The sequence below is a fragment of the Cydia pomonella genome, chromosome 1 (assembly GCF_033807575.1).
Source record: "Cydia pomonella isolate Wapato2018A chromosome 1, ilCydPomo1, whole genome shotgun sequence".
Taxonomy (NCBI): Eukaryota; Metazoa; Arthropoda; class Insecta; order Lepidoptera; family Tortricidae; genus Cydia; species Cydia pomonella.
The window spans coordinates 34,626,060-34,651,289 of record NC_084703.1 but is presented as its reverse complement, the minus strand read 5'-3'; the positions used below and the strand labels follow the sequence as shown (position 1 = coordinate 34,651,289).

At 36.9% G+C, this 25,230-nt stretch overlaps 2 protein-coding genes and 1 long non-coding RNA gene across 9 annotated transcripts in view; 2 read left to right on the top strand and 1 right to left on the bottom strand.

Moving 5' to 3' along the window:
* The window catches only part of LOC133520951 (NAD(P) transhydrogenase, mitochondrial-like), a 35,144-nt gene extending 31,924 nt beyond the window's left edge, over nucleotides 1–3,220 (top strand). For all 4 annotated transcript variants that reach the window (XM_061855685.1, XM_061855676.1, XM_061855667.1 and 1 more), the window contains exons 21-23: nucleotides 67–186; nucleotides 1,247–1,338; nucleotides 1,582–3,220. In XM_061855685.1, coding sequence (XP_061711669.1) covers nucleotides 67–186; nucleotides 1,247–1,338; nucleotides 1,582–1,728 — 359 coding nt within the window. In that variant the 3' untranslated portion in view covers nucleotides 1,729–3,220. The remainder of the gene's footprint in view (nucleotides 1–66; nucleotides 187–1,246; nucleotides 1,339–1,581) is intronic.
* A 1,842-nt stretch (nucleotides 3,221–5,062) lies between these two features.
* The window catches only part of LOC133520917 (extended synaptotagmin-2), a 36,799-nt gene continuing 16,631 nt past the window's right edge, over nucleotides 5,063–25,230 (top strand). Inside the window, exons 1-12 of one of the 4 annotated variants that reach the window (XM_061855633.1) lie at nucleotides 5,063–5,298; nucleotides 5,631–5,732; nucleotides 11,571–11,768; nucleotides 11,927–11,968; nucleotides 12,052–12,192; nucleotides 15,099–15,175; nucleotides 15,380–15,446; nucleotides 15,999–16,144; nucleotides 18,375–18,495; nucleotides 18,934–18,997; nucleotides 19,257–19,363; nucleotides 24,689–24,783. In XM_061855633.1, the coding sequence (XP_061711617.1) occupies nucleotides 5,646–5,732; nucleotides 11,571–11,768; nucleotides 11,927–11,968; nucleotides 12,052–12,192; nucleotides 15,099–15,175; nucleotides 15,380–15,446; nucleotides 15,999–16,144; nucleotides 18,375–18,495; nucleotides 18,934–18,997; nucleotides 19,257–19,363; nucleotides 24,689–24,783 (1,145 nt within the window). In that variant the 5' untranslated portion in view covers nucleotides 5,063–5,298; nucleotides 5,631–5,645. Of the gene's footprint in view, nucleotides 5,387–5,630; nucleotides 5,733–11,570; nucleotides 11,769–11,926; nucleotides 11,969–12,051; nucleotides 12,193–15,098; nucleotides 15,176–15,379; nucleotides 15,447–15,998; nucleotides 16,145–18,374; nucleotides 18,496–18,933; nucleotides 18,998–19,256; nucleotides 19,364–24,023; nucleotides 24,110–24,688; nucleotides 24,784–25,230 lie in introns of all 4 variants that reach the window. The other 3 variants (XM_061855605.1, XM_061855612.1, XM_061855622.1) reach the window with 3 other exon arrangements.
* LOC133520945 (uncharacterized) lies at nucleotides 15,918–17,795 on the bottom strand. The gene is made up of 2 exons (XR_009799835.1): nucleotides 16,355–17,795; nucleotides 15,918–16,157 (listed from the first exon to the last, which is right to left on the bottom strand). It is a non-coding gene; the product is annotated as an uncharacterized LOC133520945 (long non-coding RNA).

The window sequence follows — 25,230 nt, the reverse complement described above, 5'->3', positions numbered from 1 at the left end:
ATGCAAAAAGGTATGACGAACAGTTGAGGTGCAGTGTTAGAAGATGAAATAGTACATTATGCACAGGTCGCATGCCGGGACAACTGAACGTGCTGCTGGCCGAGGCCGGCGTGCCGTACGACGACGTGCTGGAGATGGATGAAATCAACGACGACTTCCCCGACACAGACCTCGTGCTAGTTATTGGTATGTATCGTGTAATTCGTGTATTTGCGGCCGGGCCATAATGGCACCTTCATGCAAGGTGTAACAAATATAGTGGGGATTCATTTAAGGGCATGATTATGAACAAGGAGCAATAAATTATTTAGACGCGATTTTTTTTATGAGGTGATCGTCCAAGTGGCCCAATCCTCCAAACAATTTTTTTAGCAAGAACAATTTTTTTGTTTTACTTTTTCTTAATCAGAACACGATACCGAATATGCCCTTAAGGCTGCACCCGACGCCAACAGCTTCGCGCGTTTGGGTGCAACTCATTCCCCTCACCACTCCACCCGCTGCAAAAGATCGAGCGGGCAGAAGTATGCGTTCGAAATAGAATTTCGCTTGCTCACGCGCGCAACGCAGCACAGGTCCGTCTAGCATCACGACTTGCCCCGCACTGACTATACTATACGGACGAAAGCGGGGTAGAGGTAGGAACTTAGGTGGGATTAAGGCTTATTTTTTTAGGAATTGAGGCACAGTTTTATGAATTTGCAAAAAGAAAGAAAACCAAATCTTTTTATAGTGTTTTGTGAGAAAGATTATAAAGTTTCATATATTTTCGATAAAAGTTGCAGTAGTAAGAAGGTTACAACTGAAAGAAATAGGGGTGCCATCAAGTTTTTTTTTTTACTTATTTAAATTAAAATACATGATCAGAAGAACCATATAATTTCTCATATCTCGCAGATTGTTTTTTTTTTTCGCCCTGAAAGTGTCATATTTAATATAAAAAATGGTTCAGAGTAACTCAGTTTTACGGTATTTTGCGGGAGGAGGAGCCTTAAACAGGTCCCCTCTATTTTTGTTACACCTTGTATATCAAAAATCTAAATGGCCAGGCCATCGTTTACAAAATAGTAAGGGCAATGCTATACTGGTTATAAGCTTGGCGCTGTGCGCCACACTTGCGAAACAATTGTACAGATCTTTATCTATTTATGATAATTTTAATTTTGCTAGAATCTGAAATTACGAAAACTCACTTGTAGAACCGAATAAAAGAAGAAAAGAATAAAGGATGATTTTATTGATACAGGTGCCAATGATACTGTGAACAGTGCTGCCGAGACTGACCCCAACTCTCCCATAGCCGGAATGCCTGTACTCAAAGTGTGGAAATCCCAACAGGTGCGTCAGTCAAAATGTGGCTTTATGTATTGACATAAGTATCTATGATAATTTTGAATTTATAATATATAACATGCTAGCACATGTTTTTACAGATAATGTTTATCTCCTTAATACTTTTTCTGACGACTAGTATTCGATATGAAATCTACCACATTTGTCTACCTTTTCATAGTTACCGTCAAATCTAGGTAGCTTTTTTGACCGCATATCAAATTAAATAAAAAAATTATTAACATTTAGGTGGTAGTCATGAAACGATCCATGGGAGTTGGATATGCGGCTGTGGACAACCCGATTTTCTACAATCCGAACACGGCTATGTTGCTGGGTGACGCCAAGAAGACCTGTGACGCCCTCCTGGAGAGGGTCAAGCACCTCACCGCGTGAGCTCCACACATTACATCGACAGTGGACGATTACTATAACTACACTGGTAATTGGGGATGAGATCTTTACTACTTCAACGAATAAGGCTGCGACTACAATGTGGGACTGATTTTATGTTAATGAATTATGTACTTGTTTTTCCAAATGATTCAATATCAGTGTAACAATAATTAAATTATTAAACTTGTATAATATTCTAAGTGATATCTAATCTAACTATCTAGTCTTTTCAAAAATATAATTGTTTGCCAATTGTTTGCCATACAAATTATATACTTAATCAGTCTTCCATTTAATGATTGATAAAGTTTTATTCGATATTTTTATTTAAAAAATATGGTTTATCGATAATAATATCAATAATACATGTTCATAAATAACTGAGAACAAGCCAATCTCTTTTTTAATATTGTTCTGTATTATAAACCAATTCATAATTTTTTAAATATTTTTTATCAACATGAATGTATGAATTTATTAGCGTAACGTGTGGATGGTTTATAATCAATTATATTGTTACCAGAGTATCCTCCCTTCACATTCCATTATATACTATTATTATTTTACTTGGAAACAGGAGGCGTAGTATGGAATTTGTTTACCTAATCGTCGATAAAGTACCTATCTGTCACTGGTCAGAGAGACGCGCGCTTTGTCTATTGAAATAATCTGCTGGGCCAACGTAGACCTGACGGTTTTGTGAGCATAAGCGTGCATTTAAAATATGGATAAGTACCTAGTTATATTAATAGTTTAATCGCCACATGCACCATCCCACTAACCCAGGGTTAACCGGTTACCCATAGTCAAATTGTACTGGTAACCATAGTAACTCCAGCCACTTACTCCAACAGCTTAACTGGTTAGCCACGGGTTAGTAGGATGGTGCAAGTGGCCCTAAGTGTTTTTTTTCAACTTTTACTATATTTTTACCCTATGTGCCATTATTACTGAGATATACTTGGATATTTATATGCCCGCAACCCATTTCGTTGCGGGATTTGCGCAAACATGGATTCATCACTTTCGTTTGTGATATTAATTAAAGTGAAGCATGTCATGGTGCCGGCATACTTAATTTCGGAAATATCTGGTTGTATCTGGCAACCATTAATTGGTAGACTTATGTGCGTAAATGAAGTTTATTTTCGAAGTAATTTTAAGTTTTTTACAGGAAGATAAAATCATAACAGCCCTAAACTATGAACTGATGCACACTCTACACACTACTACTACAGAGGGCCTACCGCGAACCACGTTCTGTCGCACTTGTAAAGTACGTAATTGTGACAGGGAGGGAGGCAACATGCCGAACCTAATTCGCCGTAGGCTCTCTGGACAGCTTGATGTTTAACAACAGGCAATAATTCAACTCATCAATGTAATAGATAACTTGCTAGATGCTAGTACTTAAGATCCTGATAAACTATTTCTGTACCTAATGTTCTATGACATTCTTTTAAAGCAATTAATAAACAATTCAATAAGAATATTTTCCGTTATTTTTGATTTCTCAATTGTTTTGCGAAATGAAAGCATAAAGGTGTTTTTATGGAAGTAACCTATTTGTTCCATAAAAACACCTGGATTCAAATTATTGCATTATAACAATCAGCTTAAAATAGTTTAATATCAAATGCAGGGGTCACCAATCTATAGGGAGCGTGCATGAACTGTAGGAGGCAGCACAGGAGCCGTCAGGATGTTTATTGTTCCGATGTAGCCCACAAGATGTCAGAATCTACTATGCACAAGAAAACACGTGACGTGTAAATGTAAGCGTTTATTGTTCCGATTCAGGCCCCAAGATGGCAGACCCTTCAACGCGCACGGTCCCTATAGTACCTACTCACGAAGAGTCTAATGTCATACAAAACGACCCGCGTAAAGGAAGCTGAGAGTGGAGACGTCAAGGAAAATAGTTTGAGAACCCCTGATCTTACGACGCACATTGTTAATAAGTGTAAACATTAATTTACTCTTTGAGTGTAAATATGTCTCGAAGATAACACATTTTCATCCATTAGATCAACATTAGATGAAGTCAGATCTCGGACACTACTTTTTGTGTCAGACAATAAATTTAGGCCGAATCTTATGGTTTTACACTACTCGTTATTTTCTTATTTGTTAGAAAGAGAGGCAAACAGCGAACTTGTTATTTAGCAAAGAATATCCCATCAAAAACATTTTCATGTAAAATGTACCGAAGACGAGACCAATAAGGCTCGCACTGTCAAAAAGTTATCAGATTTCTCGTAGAGCCAAGCTAACTTTCACAAACTCTACAGCTTAGTCAACATATATGGTACGGAAGGTGGAGATAAGGAACGAAATCTCCATGTACCAAAAAGTGTCATCAAAAAAACTTTAAATTGGTGGCGCTACAATACCTAGAGTACTTGAACAAAAAAATTAAATCATAGCGCAATTTACTCCGTCAATAACGCCTAGGTTCTTAGCTACTCTAGCGCTACTCTGGAGAGATTTGGAACTATTATTTATAGCTGACAGCTGGACACTTTTGCAACAGTTCTACCATAAGAGATGCCGCTCCTCTTAATTCCACACTCCAAACTTAATATGTCTACTATTGACATTATATCCAGAGAAGTTTGTTTATCTGGTATAATCCAAACCGAACTTGTGAGGGTTCAAAAAAAACCGATGAAGCGCTCCGAGAAAAGGTAGATAGTGCCCTTGCGCTTCGCTGTGCTCATCTTGGCGGATAATGCTCACCATAAGCTACACCAGTTACTCGCGTGTGCTTTTGTATTTGAATGAATGAAGTACTTGACTGGTGGTAGACGATGGGCTACTTTCGCAGGCTTGTTTGTATTAGCCTGTGCTTTGCTGGCTTCAGTTACTCACATGGCGCGAATTATTTCTGCGAATGACTTCTACTGAAACAGATCAAATCACTGTACCTACCTGCAAGTTTAGTTTTTAATCGATTGTTTACATGATGCAAAAAAATAACCGATGTAAATCAACATATGCAAGAGCCATTATTATTAGAAATCGCACCTAATCTGGGTCGCGTTTTATAGACATCTTGAAACGTTTATTGCCGTTGGTCTCTCTTTCTAACAGCCAAATTTTTCGATAAGCTTAGGGGCTGGGAAAATCGAAGTTCGTCAATTGCGGTAATTTTTCTCTGTCACTAATTACGTCTTAGTGAGAGTAAAAGAAAAAGATCCCCTCAATTTCGGTTTTTGCGGTATATAGGCCCCCTGTGGCCGAGACACGAGACGAGCCGCGAGTGTAAACTGCAGATAATGTAATATCCTTTTATAAAATTTTCATAGACGTCAGTGCGTAGTTGGGAACGTTGGTTAGGAAGTAGGAAGTTTGACATTTCTCATGGACACTTGACTCACACTCAACCTGGCAGAATAATTTGAACATGCACAGTATTTTTTAAATATTTTTTATAATATTAAATTAATATTTTACTCTTAGCTTTTAGGTTATGAAATTTATTTTGCCTACGTGACGTCATATTGGCGCACTATATTTTGTTAGTCTACGGTTTTACCAAGGTTCATATCGACTCTCTGGACATATTCGGTTAGTTTCAGTAGCACTGTGCGTAGTAATGTATTCTGTTTAGTTTTTTATCAACTAGCACGCCCGAAACTCATTACCCTGCAGCATGGTATGTGTGGAATAATTTTACTTGTCTTTTAGCTTTACCCTATTTTGCTGAATGTTATTTTGCCTTTTCAATATTTTGTTTTACGTGAATCTATTTTTAATCGTGAGTCAATAACGACCTCCAAATTTTTTAATTTTGTGTACCGGTAAATTATATAGTGGTACAGTACATGAGTGCTTTCTTTATTTCTGAATAGTTTGTAATAACATTATTTACAGTTTTAATATATTTTTTTATGTTATAGGCAAGTGATACTAAAATGGTATCACCAAGTAAACCAGTGGTGCCCCTGAGCAGTGATGACAGTGTTAGTGTACTGTCTATGATCTACCGTTTCTTTAAGAAGGTATGTTTTGAAGCCACTGTAGTAATATTTACAGATTTCTTTCCATAGTATTAGACACCAAGTTGAGTGGAAACCTTTTCAGTGACATTGTAACCTGTTTTATGACATGTTATTGTTTATTTTTTGTGGTTCAAGCGTCCTGAATAAATTTTATTCTATGAATGTTGATTGTCAAAATAAATCATCTGCGAAAAGTTGGTTGGCAAGTGAAATTCAGTAAATAAAAGATATGGCGGTAGCTAAGGCCCTGAGTAATAGCATGAAAATACTTTTTTTTTCCTGATATGACTGAACACCTAGTAAGTGGTTATTTAGTAATGATATGGTTAAATGAACTTTAAATTAAAAATGCAACACTCCTTTGTTAGTAATCTTTAAATGCATCATTTTGTCCCTTAGGTCGCGTGGTCCGATCGACTAGTCCGATCAATCGGAATACGAAGTTTTTTTTTTCCTGTTGGCTCGATTGATCGGACTATAAAGACTTAGAAAATCCTGTCAGTCCTACTATCGGTGTAATGGGATTTTAAAAGTTCGTCTAGTTCGATCGATCGAACCACGAGACCTTGAAAAATCCTCTTAATCCGATCACACAATTTTTATTTTTCCTGTTTGTCCGACCGGTACTTTCATGGTTACTTTTGTAATCTACCAACATCTCAAAAGTGTTTTCTCACTTTAATTAGCCATACACGAACGGTTTTGCCCGTCGGATCGGGCACATCCGTGGCTATATCTCACCACACACCGACGGATTTGCCTGCGGACGGGTGCCCGGCGGGCAGATCCGTATCTATATTTCTCGACACACACGCACGGATGTGCCCGCTGGCGGTACATCTGGCGGGCTGATCCGACGGGCAAAACCGTCCGTGTATGGCTAGCTTTTCGACGCGGAATTTTACTACCACGAAATAGTAAGTCTACGGTTACGTCCGATCAGTCGATGCAACAGGAAAAAAAAACGTCCTCGTGGTTCGATCGATCGAACTAGACGAACTTTTAAAATCCCATTACACCGATAGTAGGACTGACAGGATTTTCTAAGTCTTTATAGTCCGATCAATCGAGCCAACAGGAAAAAAAAAACTTCGTATTCCGATTGATCGGACTAGTCGATCGGACCACGCGACCTAAGGGCATTTTGTTACTTTTAATGAACCAAAGGGGGGTGAAAAAGAAAGTTTTATATATTGCATTATTTATTTATTGCATTCAAGTTCCAAACATGAGTTTATTTGTGAGTAGCAATATATATATATATAATACTAAGTAATTTTCGAATTAAAAATAATTAATTTAATTTAAACAAACAATTATTTACACAATGCATTTATTTCACTTGGGAATCTTGGGATGTTATTTTATTGCTGGATTTGACTTGGCTAGTTTTTACTACCAAACCCAATTTTAGAAAAGTAAAATAGAAAAATATAATATAATATAGCCTGTATGTAAAAACTAGCCAAGTCAAATCATGAAATTGAATAACATCCCAAGTGAAATAAATGCATTGTGTAAATAATTGTCTGTTTAAATTAAAGATTAAATATATATTTCCTATTAAGCAGCAAACATTGTGGTAGTATCAAGAAACAAGAAATTGTTATATAAATTCATTATATAATGTTGCATATTATTGTAACTAAAAATTCAGGATTTTCAACACAGAACTTGGCATCCATATAGATTACAATTCTTTTGTTGGCGAAGACAACAACAATGCATTATCCTAATTTTATATTGAACTTGGCTCTCATTTCACATTTATGTTTTTGATGAAAACTATGCAAACATTGATATTTTATCCAAGATATTAGGCATTTTTTTTTTCATTCTGAAGTTCTTTCACCCCTTAGGTCGCGTGGTCCGATCGACTAGTCCGATCAATCGGAATACGAAGTTTTTTTTTTCCTGTTGGCTCGATTGATCGGACTATAAAGACTTAGAAAATCCTGTCAGTCCTACTATCGGTGTAATGGGATTTTAAAAGTTCGTCTAGTTCGATCGATCGAACCACGAGACCTTGAAAAATCCTCTTAATCCGATCACACAATTTTTATTTTTCCTGTTTGTCCGACCGGTACTTTCATGGTTACTTTTGTAATCTACCAACATCTCAAAAGTGTTTTCTCACTTTAATTAGCCATACACGAACGGTTTTGCCCGTCGGATCGGGCACATCCGTGGCTATATCTCACCACACACCGACGGATTTGCCTGCGGACGGGTGCCCGGCGGGCAGATCCGTATCTATATTTCTCGACACACACGCACGGATGTGCCCGCTGGCGGTACATCTGGCGGGCTGATCCGACGGGCAAAACCGTCCGTGTATGGCTAGCTTTTCGACGCGGAATTATCTACGGTTATTATTAGTCTACGGTTACGTCCGATCAGTCGATGCAACAGGAAAAAAAACGTCCTCGTGGTTCGATCGATCGAACTAGACGAACTTTTAAAATCCCATTACACCGATAGTAGGACTGACAGGATTTTCTAAGTCTTTATAGTCCGATCAATCGAGCCAACAGGAAAAAAAAAACTTCGTATTCCGATTGATCGGACTAGTCGATCGGACCACGCGACCTAAGGGTTCTTTCACCATCACATCCTTATGGCTCTCTTTTGGAGCTTAGTATCTTAATGCTAAAGCTAACACAGTGATTGCATGCATGAGTCAGAACACCTTACGTCATGTAGGTAGAGTACTGAGTACTGACACCAGCCGTTGAATCACTGATGCGGTATTTGACCTTGAAGGATTGTTTAACAACTTAAAAAGTGAATCTAAATATGAATGAAGTAGACAACCTTGACTACCTGTTCTACAAATTTTGTTATTACTATAATTTATATTGTTTATGACTCTGATGGCACAGTTTGACTTAAGTACATGTTGTAAATGTGTATAGCCCGCCCCCTGTTTGTTGAAAGTTGGCGAGAAATGTGGTCTTATGTCATCCGTGCCATAAGACCAGTACATTGAGACCGCATTCATGAAAATCGGCTTTGTAGTTTTGATGTGACGGTGAAACAAACGTCACAAGCATAACCACCCACATATATAGGTACAATGGTACATGATAAATTCATATAAGTATTCTAATTAATAACAATCAACAAAATATAAAATATAAACTAGAATATCAAAAGAAAATTAAAACTAAACTAAGCTTAAAATCCCTCCTTCCGGCCCATTAGCGCCATTGCCAGGGCATTGCCCCTTTGCACTGCCAGACCAAGTTTTTGAGCAAATAATGAGCATGCCCTGTGGTGGTGTATTCAGCAAGTAGGCCACAGGGGCACTTTTACATGTCAATTTTCACAAACAATAAAAATTACAAAATACAATTACAAATATGGAATCGATCAAATAATATATACTTTATTAGAGATGTGTACTGTCTCTAAATGTCAAATTACACAAAAACAAAACTATGATAAAAAAATAAAACTAACAAATACTAAAATTCTAAGTATCGGACATAAAAATTAAAAAAAAAAAACATTAAATTATCCTTAGAGATGTAGAGGGTCTCCAAGACTTGAATTCTTATATAAATCATTACAAGACAAGAAATTAAATCAGACAAGAAACGAATTAAGTGTCTCACGTTAATGCCACTCAAGAGTAAAGTTACATACTTATAACATTTAGCCCGTGTAAGCTTAAACAGACCGGTCTCCACAAACAGCACCCGTTCACGGGTATGACGCGTATCTCAGCCATCGCCTCCCTCAACCTACATTCGTGAAAGTGTCGACCCGATCAACGACGCTACCGTAAGTAAAGACTTTTAAGCTAAGACTTTGATGAACCTGTTACGCGTACCTCTATAATATATCAAGAGCATAACGGTTCACGACATTTTTGGACCGAGCCACGAGTCTTTAACGTCTAAACCAGAGTATCTGTTTAATAAGTTTAAATCTTGATCAAGCTTGTATGGAATCAGATCGGTTTGCAAAGATTTGTTACTGCCTCGCTGTCACTTTGCCGTTTTCAAAGGTAGTTTTAAATACTCAGGAACAAAATGCTTGAATAACTTACCGCCACCTATCAAAAACATAAATACAATTGGTACTTTTAAATTAAAACTCAAACAACAACTTCTAGAATTTCAAAGCACGCTACCTCCTGGTACTAGAGTAAAACCGTCATATCTGTAGTGGTCGAAATCGTGCCCAAAAACCAGCGTACAGGTAAGCCTGCTGCAACACATGCTGAGGTTCGCTCCTTTTTAGCATCATAAATTTAAAACTTTTTATATTTACATGTAAACATGCATTTGTGCCTACTTTAGTCTAATTCTTCAATGTGGTGTTAAATAAAAAAATTATATGTCTATGTCTTTAGGCACCGTTTGGGAACCATGGGCAATTGGGCACCAAAGCATTTTTGCTTTTTAATTTAAATGTGGCAGAATGAGGTTATTCTATATCATAAACTGACCGCATCTGGTTGCGAAATTTTTGTGATATGCGGTGTTATAGTTACTAACTAAACCTACTTGTGTATTGTATGAACCACATGTATCTAATAATAGTTATCACCTACCCTACCTTAAATGTAACTACATTTTTCCTTATGCTAGTTATCAATGTTTAGGTAACATAGCTAATCTATCCCAAAGCTTTTTATTAGGTACATACCTATTAAACGTGTGAACGCACCGCGTGTTATTGCCATGTTAACGGTCATTAAAACTTAGCAGATAACGATTTAAGATAAGATAAGAGCTACCTTTATTGTCGGGTGACGAATAAATTCATTTCTGAGGATTAGTGGTTTCCTATTGTTGAAAAGTCATAAGGTCATAAAACCACAGGGCGGACACGTCATACACGGTAATCGTTAGTGTCTTCAGGGTGGAAAAAATTTATGGGCCCTGAAGGGAAAACCAGCCTGCCTTAAAACCTTAAGTTAGCTCATTTTACTTAACGGAAACATTATTTTATTTTCTTAAAGAAACAAAACTGCATACAATTTTATTTTATTCGCTTGTCTAAACCGACTACATATTCCAAAAAATAAACACTAGATATTTTATTCCGCTTGTATATTTCCATCCTGTATATATATAGATATATATATATATATATATGCGCATGATATGAGTATGTGAGTTCCTTAGGGCAGTCTGTTGTTTTTTTAGGGTTCCCCAAAGGGTCAAACGGGACCCTATTACTCAGACTCCGCTGTCCGTCCGTCCGTCTGTCACCAGGCTGTGATAGTTAGCCAGTTGAAATTTCTACAGATTATGAATTTCTGTTGCCGCTATAACAACAAATACTAATGAACATACATAAAAAAAAATAAAAAAAAAATATTCCGACGAATTGAGAACCTCCTCCTTTTTTGAAGTCGGTTAAAAACAGAATAAAATCAATATTTCTTTCCAATCTCGAGGTTCTCATCCAATCACCGAAGTTAGCAACGTCGGGCGTGGTCAGTACTTGGATGGGTGACCGTTTTTATAGATAATGGTACGAAATCCTTCCTGTGCGAGTCCGACTCGCACTTGGCCTGTTTTTTTTTTGTTATTTACTTAAATTGACAAGCACACATACAAAGCACAATGCACCGTAATTTAACTTTCCGTCATTGCATTGCTAATCGTACTCAAATTCAATCAAAATCGTACTCAAGTCAATATTAAATAAATCTACCGCTCTCGGTAGTCCGCCGTCATATCGGGCTGTGGTAATTCCATCCGAGCGTGGTTTAGCCGTTTGGTATAAACTACGTAGGTACTAATTATTTATTCTGTGTCCATACCCCTGTAATGTCATCTACAATAATCAATAAAGAAAGGATAATGAAAATGTGTGTAGGTGTCAATAGTCGGCGCCGTATACCTGGTGGGCTACATGCAATGGAGCGTGGCGTGGCTGATCGGGCCCGTGGTGCTGTCGGTCCTGCGCGACCAGTGGCGCCGCGACAGCGAGTACCGGCGCTCGCTGGCCAAGGCGGCCGCCGTCTCCAGCGAGAAGGATATCGTGCTGGCGAGGATCGACGATCTGCCTGCATGGGTAACCACTGCCCGGTCAATGACCGGCTCCCGTAATTACTGCTTTGTAAAAAGGCAACTAGTATCACTGCCACTTTATTACTTGGTACCTACTCTACATAAGGTTTAAAGTTGCTCATACCTATTCCTTTTCATTATGCATGCATAATTATCTTACAGGTGTTCTTTCCCGACGTGGAACGTGCAGAATGGTTGAATAGAGTAAGTCTTTGTTCGGTGCATATGAATAATATAACTGCTTTAGCAGTGCAATGTTTTTTACTCAAATTAATGTTTTTTTACAGATTCTCCTCCAAGTATGGCCAAACGTAAATCACTACGCGCGGAATCTGTTGAAGGATTCAATCGAGCCGGCCGTAGCCGAGAGCCTGGCTAACTACAAAATGACCGGGTTCAAATTCGAGCGCTCGATCCTAGGCACTATTGTGAGTACATTTATCCAATTCGCCCAATAAATCGCCCTCGAGTAACTACTAACTAGGAATATCAATTATATCATTGTGGATTTTATTTTAGGTACTTGGCATGCGCCCAAGTTTTATTTAATGATATCAATTTATTCTGTGCTTCATGAGCTTCTATTTTATATATTATGTGCAATGCAAACTTAATGAAACTGCAATTAGGCCAGTGACGTCCCACTCGATAGTTATGAAATTGGATCATTTTGTATAGATGTATCCACGAATATGTATAGTAATATGTCTTCATTGCTCTTGAGGGTCTTAAGTGTATTAATATTATTAGAAATAGCTAATCAACATTGATACCGCGCATACGCCGAAATAAGAAATAAAGTCGACCGGTCTTTCCTGTAGTTCGTTTTTTTTGTGCATTAGAAAAAAGGTAAACAAACTTGACACGTCTTTTTATTGAAATAAGATTTTAAAAAATCAGTAACTATTATTTATGACAGCAGAAGAATGTGAATGATGTAGATATATGATTTATAATTGTAACATATTTGCCGTGACTTATTTTTCAAAAATGTTTTTCAGTAAAAAGTCACGTCAAAATCGCTTACCTGCCTTCTTTTTAATGCTAAAAAAAACGAAATGATTCTATCTATGAAGCCGATTGTCCTGGGTTCGAATCCCGGTAAGGGCATTTATTTGAGATACTAGTTGTTGCCCGCGACTTGGTACGCGTGGATTTGTATGTTGGTGGTTATATACATGAGCATAGAACATTATGCAGCAAAAGGTAGCAATAGGAACGGTTAATCACTTGTTAATAAATAATTATACAACATGAGATTTGTCTGACACAACCTACGAAGTTTCAAGCCCCTAAGTGAAAAAAAAATTGCTCTCGATCCCTCTCAATCCCTTAAGAAGATTTTCAAGTCCACTATTCCAATCGAATGCAAACTTTAAACCTTTTTTTCACCAATTTAGGGGATTAATAAAAACTTTCAATGAACGCCATTTTAACTCCATTGGGGAATTAATTTCTAAAAACGCTGAAATCACTTTTCTTGTTTCCTATTATTCTTTCTTTTTACGACATTTCAAGATCACTATTTACAAAAATGTTCGTTCCCGATGCAAACTTACAACCCTTTTTTCACTAACTTAGGGAAACAATTTTCAAAAAAGGTGATATGTATCAGTTTTCGTCTATTTGAATATAGAGGTAATGCTTTACCAAGTTTCAAGCTCCTAGCTTAAAAGAAAACTCGTACTACATATAAACTTCTATCCCCTTTTTAACCCCCTTAGGGGGTAAACTTCTATCCCCTTTTTACCATTAGCCTATTATTATAACCTATACAATAAGATACGACATACATAAATTAAAATAATAATTATTAATCAATTAAACAAATCAATTCAATTAATCATTTATCAATATATTGTTGACGTTGACGTTTTATGTTCTTAAATTTACTGATAAGATTTTCTGTCCTTTATTTTCGTTTTATTTAATTGATACTTAGTAAAATAATGTTACCTAATAGTCTAGAATAGAATAATATTATTGTGTGCCCTTACAGGGTGTCATGATCTGACTTTATATAATGTAACACAAAGTTCCTAGGTTAAACTAAATTTTGAACCCCATACAAACTTTCAACCCCTTTAGGGGATAAATTTTTAAAAACGATGAAATTACTTTTATTGTGTTTTAATAATATATTTACTTAGAAAGGTTCAAATCCCTCACTCAAAAAAAATTGTTTGATTCCCTTCAAACTTTCAACCCCTTTTTCATCACTTTGAAGGATGAATTTTCAAAAACGTTGAAATTAGTTTTCTTCTATTTTAATTATATGCCTTTTTACAAATTTTCAAGTTCCTAGCTCAAAATAAAACTTGAACCCCATACAAACAACAAGGGATTTTTATTTGTCATCGGCTATTATGCCTTTATTAGAAGTTTTCAGTTCAACCCCTTTTAACCCCTTTAGGAGATATATTTTTAAAAACGCTGAAATTACTATTCTTGTGTTTTAATACAAAGTTTCATATCCCGCATTGAAAAAAATTTTTGATCTCCATATAATCTTTCAACCCGTTTTTCATCACCTTAGGGGATGAATTTTCAAAAACGATGAAAGTTTTCTTCTATTTAGATAAAATACCTTTTTACAAAGTATCAAGTTCCTAGCTTAAAATAATACTTGAACCTCATACAAATTTTCATCCCCTTTTTAATCCTCTTAAGGGTTGAATTTCTCAAAATCGCTTCTTAGCTCTTGTACACTTAATAAATGCAACCTAGTGTGTAAATTTCAACTTTCTAGCATTTGTAGTTTCGGCTCTGCGTTGATGAGTCAGTCAGGACACGTGCATTTATATATATAGATGAGCACAAATATGCTTTCCTGAGTTATAGGTATGTTATATGTATTTATACTATTATATAAATAAAGAAATAAATATTGTAGGACATTATATTATCACATAAATTGTCCCACAAGTAAGGTACTTAGACTACGATATATAAAATATGTGTAATAATGCTTATACAATACATAGAAAACACCCGTATCCTTGTCTACAACACAAGCTTTCTTGAGCATACCGTTTGGTTTAGTCAATTTGTGTAAGCATGTCGTATAATATTTATTTATTATTCATTTAAAATACAAAATTAACCGGATTACGCCATTACGCGAATTATTATATCTTATATTTCTGCTTTCATGTAAGCTACTTTTATTCGTCCGTTAATGTATCAATCGAATATCTCCTCACTTTACATAAAACAAACTTATAAAGTATATTAAGTAGGTGAAATATATTACGTTCATTAATAATTACTTACTTACTTTTAAGTAGACATTGTGTTTATAGTATTTATAGTTATTAATATTTAATATTTGCAGGCACCTAGGGTCGGTGGCGTGAAGGTTTACGATAAGAATCTCTCGAGGGACGAAATCATCATGGATATTGATCTCTTGTAAGTGATGCATTTCTGTTTATTACGTCAGCATTGCCTATTTTAAAAACTGACCAAACTAAAGACTAGCTAAATGCACAACCAAATACAGACAAACACGACATGCGACATAACATAGGATTGTACGCTACTAATATAATGACACTATGAATTGAAGTCCGTTGCACTGAGGAAAACGCACTGAGGGCTGTCTTTTCTTTTCAGTTACGCCGGGGACTGTGATATCTCATTTGTTCTTCAAGGTATTCGGGGGGGTATAAAGGATCTGCAGGTAAATATTGCAATGAAAGATTTTACTTAAGTTTACTATACATATCTAGTACTTAATAGTAGGTAAAATATATTAGCCAAAACTATATAAATACCATATATGTTACGTATGTATTACTATTTGTGTGTTCAATAAACCGTTACTGCCATAAGAAGTACGATAAGGGTTTATCGCTAACCTACATTGTGGTAGTGGTTGAAAATGGCAAATATTATTTCAAAAAATCCAAAAAGAAAAACATATTTGCAGCATAAATAAAATCAATTCAAACAGACATGTTTTTTGTACGACTTGAAACAGAGTGTTAGAATGGCAGGTTAAATTATTCCTCATTTTTAATTGCCTACTGTTTACTTTTTCTATTGCAACATTCACATCTTTTCATACTGTTTTACGTATTATTGTGTGGTCAATACAAATTTGTAGGTATAATTGGGCACATATCAGCCATCAATAGACTAAACCGAATAGTTCATCTGATATTCACTCTTTTATTATAATTTACAAGCAGTATAGAAAAATAAAAAAATAAAATAAAAACTGGTTGTTTAGATCCACGGTATGGTCCGCGTAGTGATGAAGCCGCTCATCACCAAAATCCCGCTGGTGGGCGGGCTGCAGGTGTTCTTCCTCAACAACCCGTCCATCGACTTCAACCTGGTGGGCGCGGCCGACGTGCTGGACATGCCGGGCCTGAGGTAGGGTTGCCATCTGAAACAGTGGAGCATCTCACATTTCCTATTACACTATTTTTGTATAGTCCCGCTCCTGCGGTTATGTTGTACTTGGTGTGAGGGCGATAATGATGCTCGTCTCCCAGATTTCACTGGCGGACAGGCTGTAGGTGTTATTTCTTCCTTAGCAACAAATTAACGCAATGAGCCGTCCATATGAATGTATTTATTTACCTGCCTCATTTAAAGCATAATATGAGCATAAAATATAATATATTATGACTATTTAAAACACAATATAATATGCCTTTAATTTATCCTCTTTCCTCTTAAGCGACATTGGGATTTGACGCTAGTACTCGTATAACCGTTTCTAAAAAAGTAGCAAAATTTCTATATTAAGTATATACATATATATGCTATTATTCAAGAAATGTGTTTGACACTCAATGGGTTACAAGTACAATCGGCCGGACGATTCTGTCACTAATGGACAACGCTATTTAGGTCAAGAGAATCGATAAACATGTAGGAAGTATGCAGGTACTTGTGAAGTATTGTGGCCTAGATCAGCGGGTCATTCCATGCCGGAATCAACAGTGGGTACAGTCGCTATCAGATACGTAGGCCAGAATAAAATGATCATAAATATCTGAACAAGACCCTATTTTTAAGGCATTTCAATACATTTTCAGATGCACTCATAGATAACTAGTGATGAGTGGTCACTGTGTGCGTATATGGACCGGATGGAAAAAAATGTTCATAAATATCTGAACAAGACCCTATTTTTAAGGCATTTCAATACATTTTCAGATGCACTCATAAATAACTAGTGATGAGTGGTCACTGTGTGCGTACATGGAATATTTTTTAATTACAAAACTACTTTAAAAAGTAGAACAGATCTACACAAGAATTTCAATTATGAGTACGAGTATTTTCAGTATGGTTTATTTTTTTACACAGGTATTTCGTACATATGACGCTTCTTTACTGCACTAGTGCGATAATTAGCACTTTACGTAATATGTATGTCGAAAACTTAACGTTGCACGATACATGTGCGAATAGGTAATTCGCAACTCGTATCGATTAAAAACACTTCCTTCGGTCGTGTTTTAATTTACCACCACTCGTTGCGAATTTCCTATTTTCTGCTCTTGTTTCGTAAATAACTATTACCAGTCTTCAGAGCAAAAGTAATCAGTATGTAGTTCAGTGTATAATTATGTGTCTTCATCCGAATGTGTAGTAATAGTACGAAAATCGCAACGAGTGGCGATAAATTAAAGCACGACTGAAGGGAGTGTTTTAAATCACAAGAGTTGCGAATTAAAAAAAAGCGAGTCGGACTCGCCCATGAAGGACTTCCGAACCGACTATGACGTATTAAAAAAAAAATTACTTACTAGATCTCGTTAAATCAATTTTCGGCGGAAGTTTGCATGTTAATGTGCATCATATAGTTTTTTTAGTTTTATCATTCTGTTATTTTACAGGGGGGGGGGGGGGGGCAGTGGCGGATTTGCAGTGTTGGCCGCCCTAGGCCCCAGGCCTGGTAGTAACTACTAGCAGCCCCTTTCTCAGCACCCATCATATAGACTGCCGCCTTGCTGCCGCCCCTAATGTCTTGCCGCCCTAGGCCCGGGCCTACTTGGCCTTAGGACAAATCCGCTACTGGGGGGGGGGGGGGGACACTACACACACATTTTACCACTTTGGAAGCATCTCTCGCGCAAACTATTCAGTTTAGAAAAAAATGATATTAGAAACCTCAATATCATTTTTGAAGCCCTGATACCCCACACGTGTGGGTTTGATGGAAAAAAGTTTCAGTTCTAAGTATGGGGGAACCAGGGGAACCCCCAAAATTTAGTGTTTTTTTCTATTTTTGTGTGAAAATCTTAATGCGGTTCACAGAATACATCTACTTACCAAGTTTCAACAGTATAGTTCTTATAGTTTCGGAAAAAAGTGGCTGTGACATACGGACGGACAAACAGACATGACGAATCCATAAGGGTTCCGTTTTTTGCCATTTGGCTACGAAACCCTAAAAACAACGTTTTATAGTACATATGGCCATTTAAATAGGTAATTCGCAACTCGTGTCGTACCATTACGTAATACATCGATGTTACGTGCTGCAAACCTTTTTGTACTTCATAAAGCAGTAAGAAATTTACTGGTGAATTTTAAGATGATTAGCATTTATTGTGTTTTTATTGCTAACCCCATGTGAATGTTTCAGTGACATACTCCGGCGCTGCATCGTGGAGCAGATCGCCAACATGATGGTGCTGCCCAACAAGCTGCCCATCAAGCTGAGCGACGAGATTCCCACCATCGACTTGCGCATGCCGGAGCCGGAGGTGAGCCTCTTAAAGCCAGTTGCACCAAACCGTTCATCAACGTAAAAAAAAGTTGAAATTAATGGATCTCTGCGGGATTGCGTTAGTCAGTCTGTCCATTGTGCAATGTGCACGGTCCCTTAAAGTGCTGATGCCGAGCTTTTAGGTTTTGACCTCTTGTCGTCGTTAGTAGAGATATAATTTTTATACCGTATACTCATCTCTACGTTTAGGTCGATAGGAAATAAATGAGACTGTTTTATAGAAGTCGACCAAAAAATTGATTCGAATATTCCCAGAAAGTCGTTTCGTTTATTATAATTTCTGAGTGTTTTTTGTGACTCTAGTCATAAAAGAAAAGGTCTTACTATACCTACAATTTCGTGATATGCTTTTTTACCGGTTCCGTAAAAAAAGTTGTATATTTGGCTAAGAATAAAAATAAATTAATATTTTCAGGGAGTGCTGCGTATACACCTGGTGCAAGCACAAAATCTCATGAAGAAGGATATTTCTATGTTAGGTGAGCACTTGAGGCAATTGGTTAAATTTTTCAATTGCACTTTACGTATCAGTTGTAAGACAGATTATTCCGACAGGAGCGCGGTAAAGAAACATGAAAGTCCACGGAGGTTTTATGTCGGATTAGGAGTCTTAAAGTTGTTTAATAAGATCTACTACCATCCATTACCGTTTCAACGCTTAACAGGTTTGTAATCCGTGAGGGCTCGAGCCCTTAGATGTATCTAGGTTTTAGTCAAACATTTGTTGTTTTTATAAAGGCAAGGGTAAGTCGGACCCGTACGCGATCATCACGGTGGGCGCGCAGAAGTGGAAGACCAAGCACATCGACAACAACATCAACCCGCGCTGGGACTACTGGTGTGAGGTGAGCTTCCTCATACCTCCACTACTCTCCTTTTTATTCCTAAATAGCACTGGTCAAGGGACAGCACACTTTTTAACTAAATTATTTTATGGTCTTTTTATATTAACACTCTTTATTATAATTATTTTTCATTTTTACTATTTTTTACTTACATGCACTCAAGAGTAATAGAAAGAGGTCCTTTGTATGAAACATTTAATGGAAAGTGAAGCATTTCAATTGCTCTTGAGTATAGTATTATATTTTAGAAATAGATCTTGTAAGTCATTACGTGTGGGTTAAGCAATCGAATAAGTTCACAGTCCCAATATAAATCTTTAATCTAGGTATCATATTATGTTATAATTTTTAAGTGAACTTTATAATGGTGCAACCACGCTGGGTCGGACGCCGAATGCAAAGTACGCGGTTGCCAAGTTACTGACATTGCTTGCATTTGGCGAGCGACCCGGAGAGTGCTTGGGCCGTAAGATTTGCCATAATGACGACGTATCGCTTTGCTAAACGTATATCCATACACGTTACGAGTATACCAGGCGATAAGAGGAGTATACTCCAGTTCCTATTTCAGTTAGTTAATGTTTATTGCTGGCCTGGAAATATGTTATGAACACTTCACTGGCAGACCTCAGGCGTCATAAAATTGGTTAGTGATTTAAGATGTAGGTGTACAGCAAGTTAAGGTAAATATTTAGCAGGTTCTGTTAGACCGTTTACGTACTGCGGCACATCCGAAGCTTCCGAAATCGTCTAATATACTCTGTTTCGACATTTTAGCATCGCTAGGCATTTATGTAAAACCGCTATTTAACCGCCTTAAAAATCAACGGGGGGGGGGGGGGGGGGGTGTAAGTGAAATTTTGGGTACGAGGGTGGTAATTAAGGAATTAAAGACCCGAGTTTGCAATATTCTTACCCCCGGAGTTACACACAATGTTTTTCATCACACTTGAGAAGAAAAAAACTAAATTTTAAACGAAATAATACTTAAATACGGTGACATATCAAACATTCGTCCGCCATTTTGTAATTTCTTGACAGGTTAGCATCGAGGGCATAGGCCTATGTATTCGGCATTCAGCCACGATTAAAAATTATGTAAAAAATATTTTAAACGGCTGTTAAATTAACGAAATTATTTAATTTTATACGTAAACAAAAATAATAATTATGCTACTTGGTTTGTATGAGTAAGTAACATTATTAAAAAAAGCTATAACTCCGCGGGAACAAAATAGGCATTTGTCTTTCAGTACACCTGCATGAAATAAGATCTTTTTCGAGTAAGTGTGATGAAAATGTATTTTATGTCCGTTCCCCGATTTTTTGCAGACCGATGGATTGCTTAAGATTTTTTTAGAGAGACAGGTTACAAATAATACGAATTTTGCACAGATGCACACCTACAGCTGTCTGGCTAGCTTATAGTAACCCTCGCATTCGCTCTCTAAAACCATCATTTAATGAAAATTTAAAAGCTTGTAGTGATGGCATTCAAAACTGTTTATACCGTCGGTGATTTTTTGTTAATCCGTAACAAAAAATCACCGATTTTAGGTCCAAACACTAGAAATAATCAATATAGAACAAAATAAAATACCTATTACAGTACGTAAGCGCTCTGACTGTTAAAAATCTGAAATTGGAACAGCAACTACTGAACATTATAATTTTTTTATAGCTCTGACGCTACCGCATACAGATTACCCAGGAGTCATTGATTTATTGATTATATATAACGCGAAGTCTTACCAATAAAAATAAGTGCCCCCTAGTTTGAAAGCTGACATGGATACCGCTATATGGCGCCATAAGTTTTGTGCTCAATATATAGTCTTTTTTTTATACTACGTCAGTGGCAAATCAGTATACGGCTCTGGTCAAACGTCAACTTTTGATCACAAGTGTTACCGCATAATGTACAGTCAAGTTTAAAAATATGGGTGCACACAAGCTGCCCAAAAATATGTCCCATAGCTCTTATGTCGGCGAATTAAGAGTTATGGGACATATTTTTGAGTAAGTTGCGTGGACCCATATTTTTACACTTGACGGTCTAAAGCTGTACAACGCAATCTATATCAATGGTCAAATTTGAAATACGAATTAGCCTTAAAATGTCCACATCTTATATAATCAATGAATTTTTGGAGTTACTGAAACTCTCCATTATGCGAGATCAGATCACAAATCACATTGTCTTGCCAATGCAATCCATATTATTGAAATAACAAGCTTACTCGTATATTGACGGGGACTAGGCCTCTGGGACACACACGACCGTAACTAATTACATTAAGGTGGTCCGTACGCGATCGCAGACTAGAGGACCTACTTACATGTGGACATCTTGTTATTTCATTATATTCACTGAGGCACGCATAAGTTGCATGCGTACAGTTTATCATATTTTGCCACTAATTAATAAGAAATAATACGCAATATCGCGAAATAATATGAACTTTGGGATAGAATAGAATCAGCTAAAGGTAATAATATACTAGTGTCTTTTTTAGCAATCTAGATGGTGCATGTTATTTATGACTCGGTAGTATATATTATATATATATACCTATAGGATACCTATAGTATTTTTCAAACGCGAAGGGCAGGGTGAACTTTTTTTTTCATTCCGTGCCATTGACGTTTTAGGCCAATCCTTTTATAACAAAAATCACTTGAATCCCAATACAAGAATACATATCTTCGTAGCTTAGAATTTCTCATTATAATAGACACAAATTGCCAAAACATGTATTATTATGTTATAAAAATAAGAATATACATTTTAATATCGTTGAGTTTCATCATGTAAAACGGAACTCAATTGCAATAGAGTATGACTCTACTTGTCGACGGAATCTATTCCGCTCGAGTCATATCGTTTCAGTCGCATACAATTGGGCAGGAATGTATCTGTATCTAATAGATCAAAGGCCAAAGGTATGGCGGCATCGTTTTGGGTGATGGCGCCACAATCTTTAGCCTATGCCCTGTAAGATGGCGCCACTTTTTGATATTTAAAAAAATTAACACATATCAGTGAAAGAATAATGATCAAAGTCAAATACCGTTCTAAAAGTTTTAATTATGTGTTCAAAGATGGCATTAAATTTACTGTGGCTACAAAGTTTTCTTTGACAATCCACGTCTATTTCAAATTCTCTTTGCTTATATGGAAGAGTGATAAAGAGACATTAGCGTTTCGTTCGTTACGGCGCAAACGATTGGCATTTTGGCTAGGCCCTCTGTACTCATGCAGTAGAATTCTAGAAGTAATCAAGGGCTGTAGGTATGTGTAGATCATGTGGCAGAGTGAAGCGCCTTATATACCCGTTAATAATTATCATTACTACATTTATTTGTCTGGTTCTATTGTGTCTCATATTTTTTAAGTAACCAGCCGGGCTAGCGCAGTAGTGGCGTGACAGTATCTCGCGAGATAGACTACCCGTCCCTCATTAATTAATACAGTTAGAAAAACCGGGTAGTCTTTATCGCAAGCGAGATACGATCGCGCCCCTCCAGTGCTAGGCCTACAGCATGTGTATTAAGCATTTTATCGGGATATCTATGCTAACAAATCAGAAACAAAATCTTGTGTTACTTATTCCGGGTCTTCAAGTAATTGGGTCTCTATTCATAAAACCTTGGTTATAAGTACTTAAATCTATACAAGATTTATTTTGTCTGAGTCAGTTATTTCTTATACATATAGCGCAAAGTTTATAAGCATGGTAAAAAAAATTAAAACAATTTTGGAAAGACTCTCAGTTGTACCCGTTGGAGGTAAACATAGGTTTTTAGTTAGTTGGAAGAATTTGTTTGTTTATTTATAATTGGATTTTAGTTTATGGTTTGAGGAAGACGTATAAACCATAAAAAATGTTACCAATGTTTGATGTCTGACCTAGATGGGGCTATACGCTGACATTATGGTAACTGTGACAACCTGAGTCTTCATGGTAACACACGAATAGAGGACGTCGAAGCTAACTACCCTGAATTTCACGTGACAAGCAAGACAAGTGCCACAATAAACATAATATTTTCATAGAAAATTGACGCTTATGGTGGCACTCCCACACCTTGTCATTACAAAGACTGTGCAGAGTTAGCTTGGTCCGACGGCACCTACAACTTTTCTTCCAACTAGTCATTTATTTAACGCCGGCTTAGTAATATTATTAGTTAATAAAATAAACATGAATTAAGTAAATGGTTGGCTTATGAGGTATTTGCTCTAGTTCGGAAATAACAATCGATTCCAACAAAAACTTTAAGCAAGTCGCCTGTTTAAGTAATTTAGGTTTATTTTTGTAGTTGCAATATATCGTACTTCGAATGCAAGTGATTTATTTCGACCGGTTTTGGCAATCCTTACTAAGCAAGAACTACCATTAAGAAATATACCACTTGCTTATTGCTCGATTATTTTCTATTAATACATTATTGTCATATTGAGTATATTTATTTTACTTTATGAAGTGGTTGAAATAATATAAAAATACATTTGGTTTAATTACGCCGCTCCGTATTTCAGTTCGCTTCATAACGCTATTTTAGCCACTTTATAAGAATGATAATTTAGATAAAGTTGTGCATCTTATTTTGTTTTCCTTGCTATGTTTGCGTGGGACTTTGCGCGTTTGGCGTAAAGGCGCGTATAATGCAATCTCTCGGTCAAGCTTTGGAAATAGAGGTGCTCGACAAAGACGAGGGCAACGAGGACGACAAGTTGGGCAGGTAAGTGCGTCGGCGGCGGCGGTGGCGGGCGGCCTGTGCCTGGTGTGCGGCGCGGCATGCGCGTGTAGCAGTACTGTAGTGGTGCGGGGCGGTGCACTCCGCTTGCCTTCCAGCCGAGCTGCGAGCTGCGCTCTCCCTACCCTCTCACGATCGGCTCGAAGGCGCGGATATAAATTAGACGCTTATTTTACTCGTATCACGCTTATTAATTTGGACTAGATACTCATTTCAATAAATCTTCTGGTTTTGGATAGCAGTCAGAAATGAATATGTAGTCTACGCTTTAAGCTTCGGTACTTTAGTTGCATAATGCTTATAGTGCATAAGTTACATAAGTTACCTATGAAGTATGTAACGGAAAGTCTACCCAAGGTAAGTTTCTAAATTATTGTGTATACAATTTGGTTATTAAACATTATTAATTCTTCTTATTCCACGATTCATTTCCAACCATAAACCTTAATACATATATCTATCGTGACTTGCAGTTCTTTTTATCGAGGTTAATAAGGTTCCATCAGAATGTAGTTCCTACGGCGAATGTTAAACTAATTGTTGACTGTTGTGATTTGTCCTAAGGCTGTAATAAGTTCAAGGAAGAGCCAGGTGCTGCAGTGCGAGCTGTGGGACTGGGACCCGGGGATGGGCATTCAGAACGATGATTACCTCGGCAGGTCCGTGCGCGCGCCGGGCGCCCGCTTGTCAGCGAGAGCGGCCCTAGCGATGCTTTGTTCTCGTTTTTGAGTGACTATATGTGTGACTCTCAATATTGCCTTGCAAGCCTTCCTAGACGATCTCCAGTAGTTTAAAAAAGTTTTTAATTACTTACATTTTGTTCTCAATCAACTAACATCTAGAGATCATTGAAAATCACATTGCAGCATTGTCATCACTGAATTGTCATTCACTTGTCGGTAATATTTAGAGTCATTTTGCAGCAGTTTTAACTACATTATGTGATCCTCGTGTTGATGTTATATTTTTTGTGTGGATATCGGTGTCTAATAAGGTCATCATTTGGGTAGGTGTTACCGTAACGATATACGTACATCATCCATTATTATTAATTCAACCATTAACATTTTTTCGTGTACTTTGTATATTTTTTATTAACTTCCCCT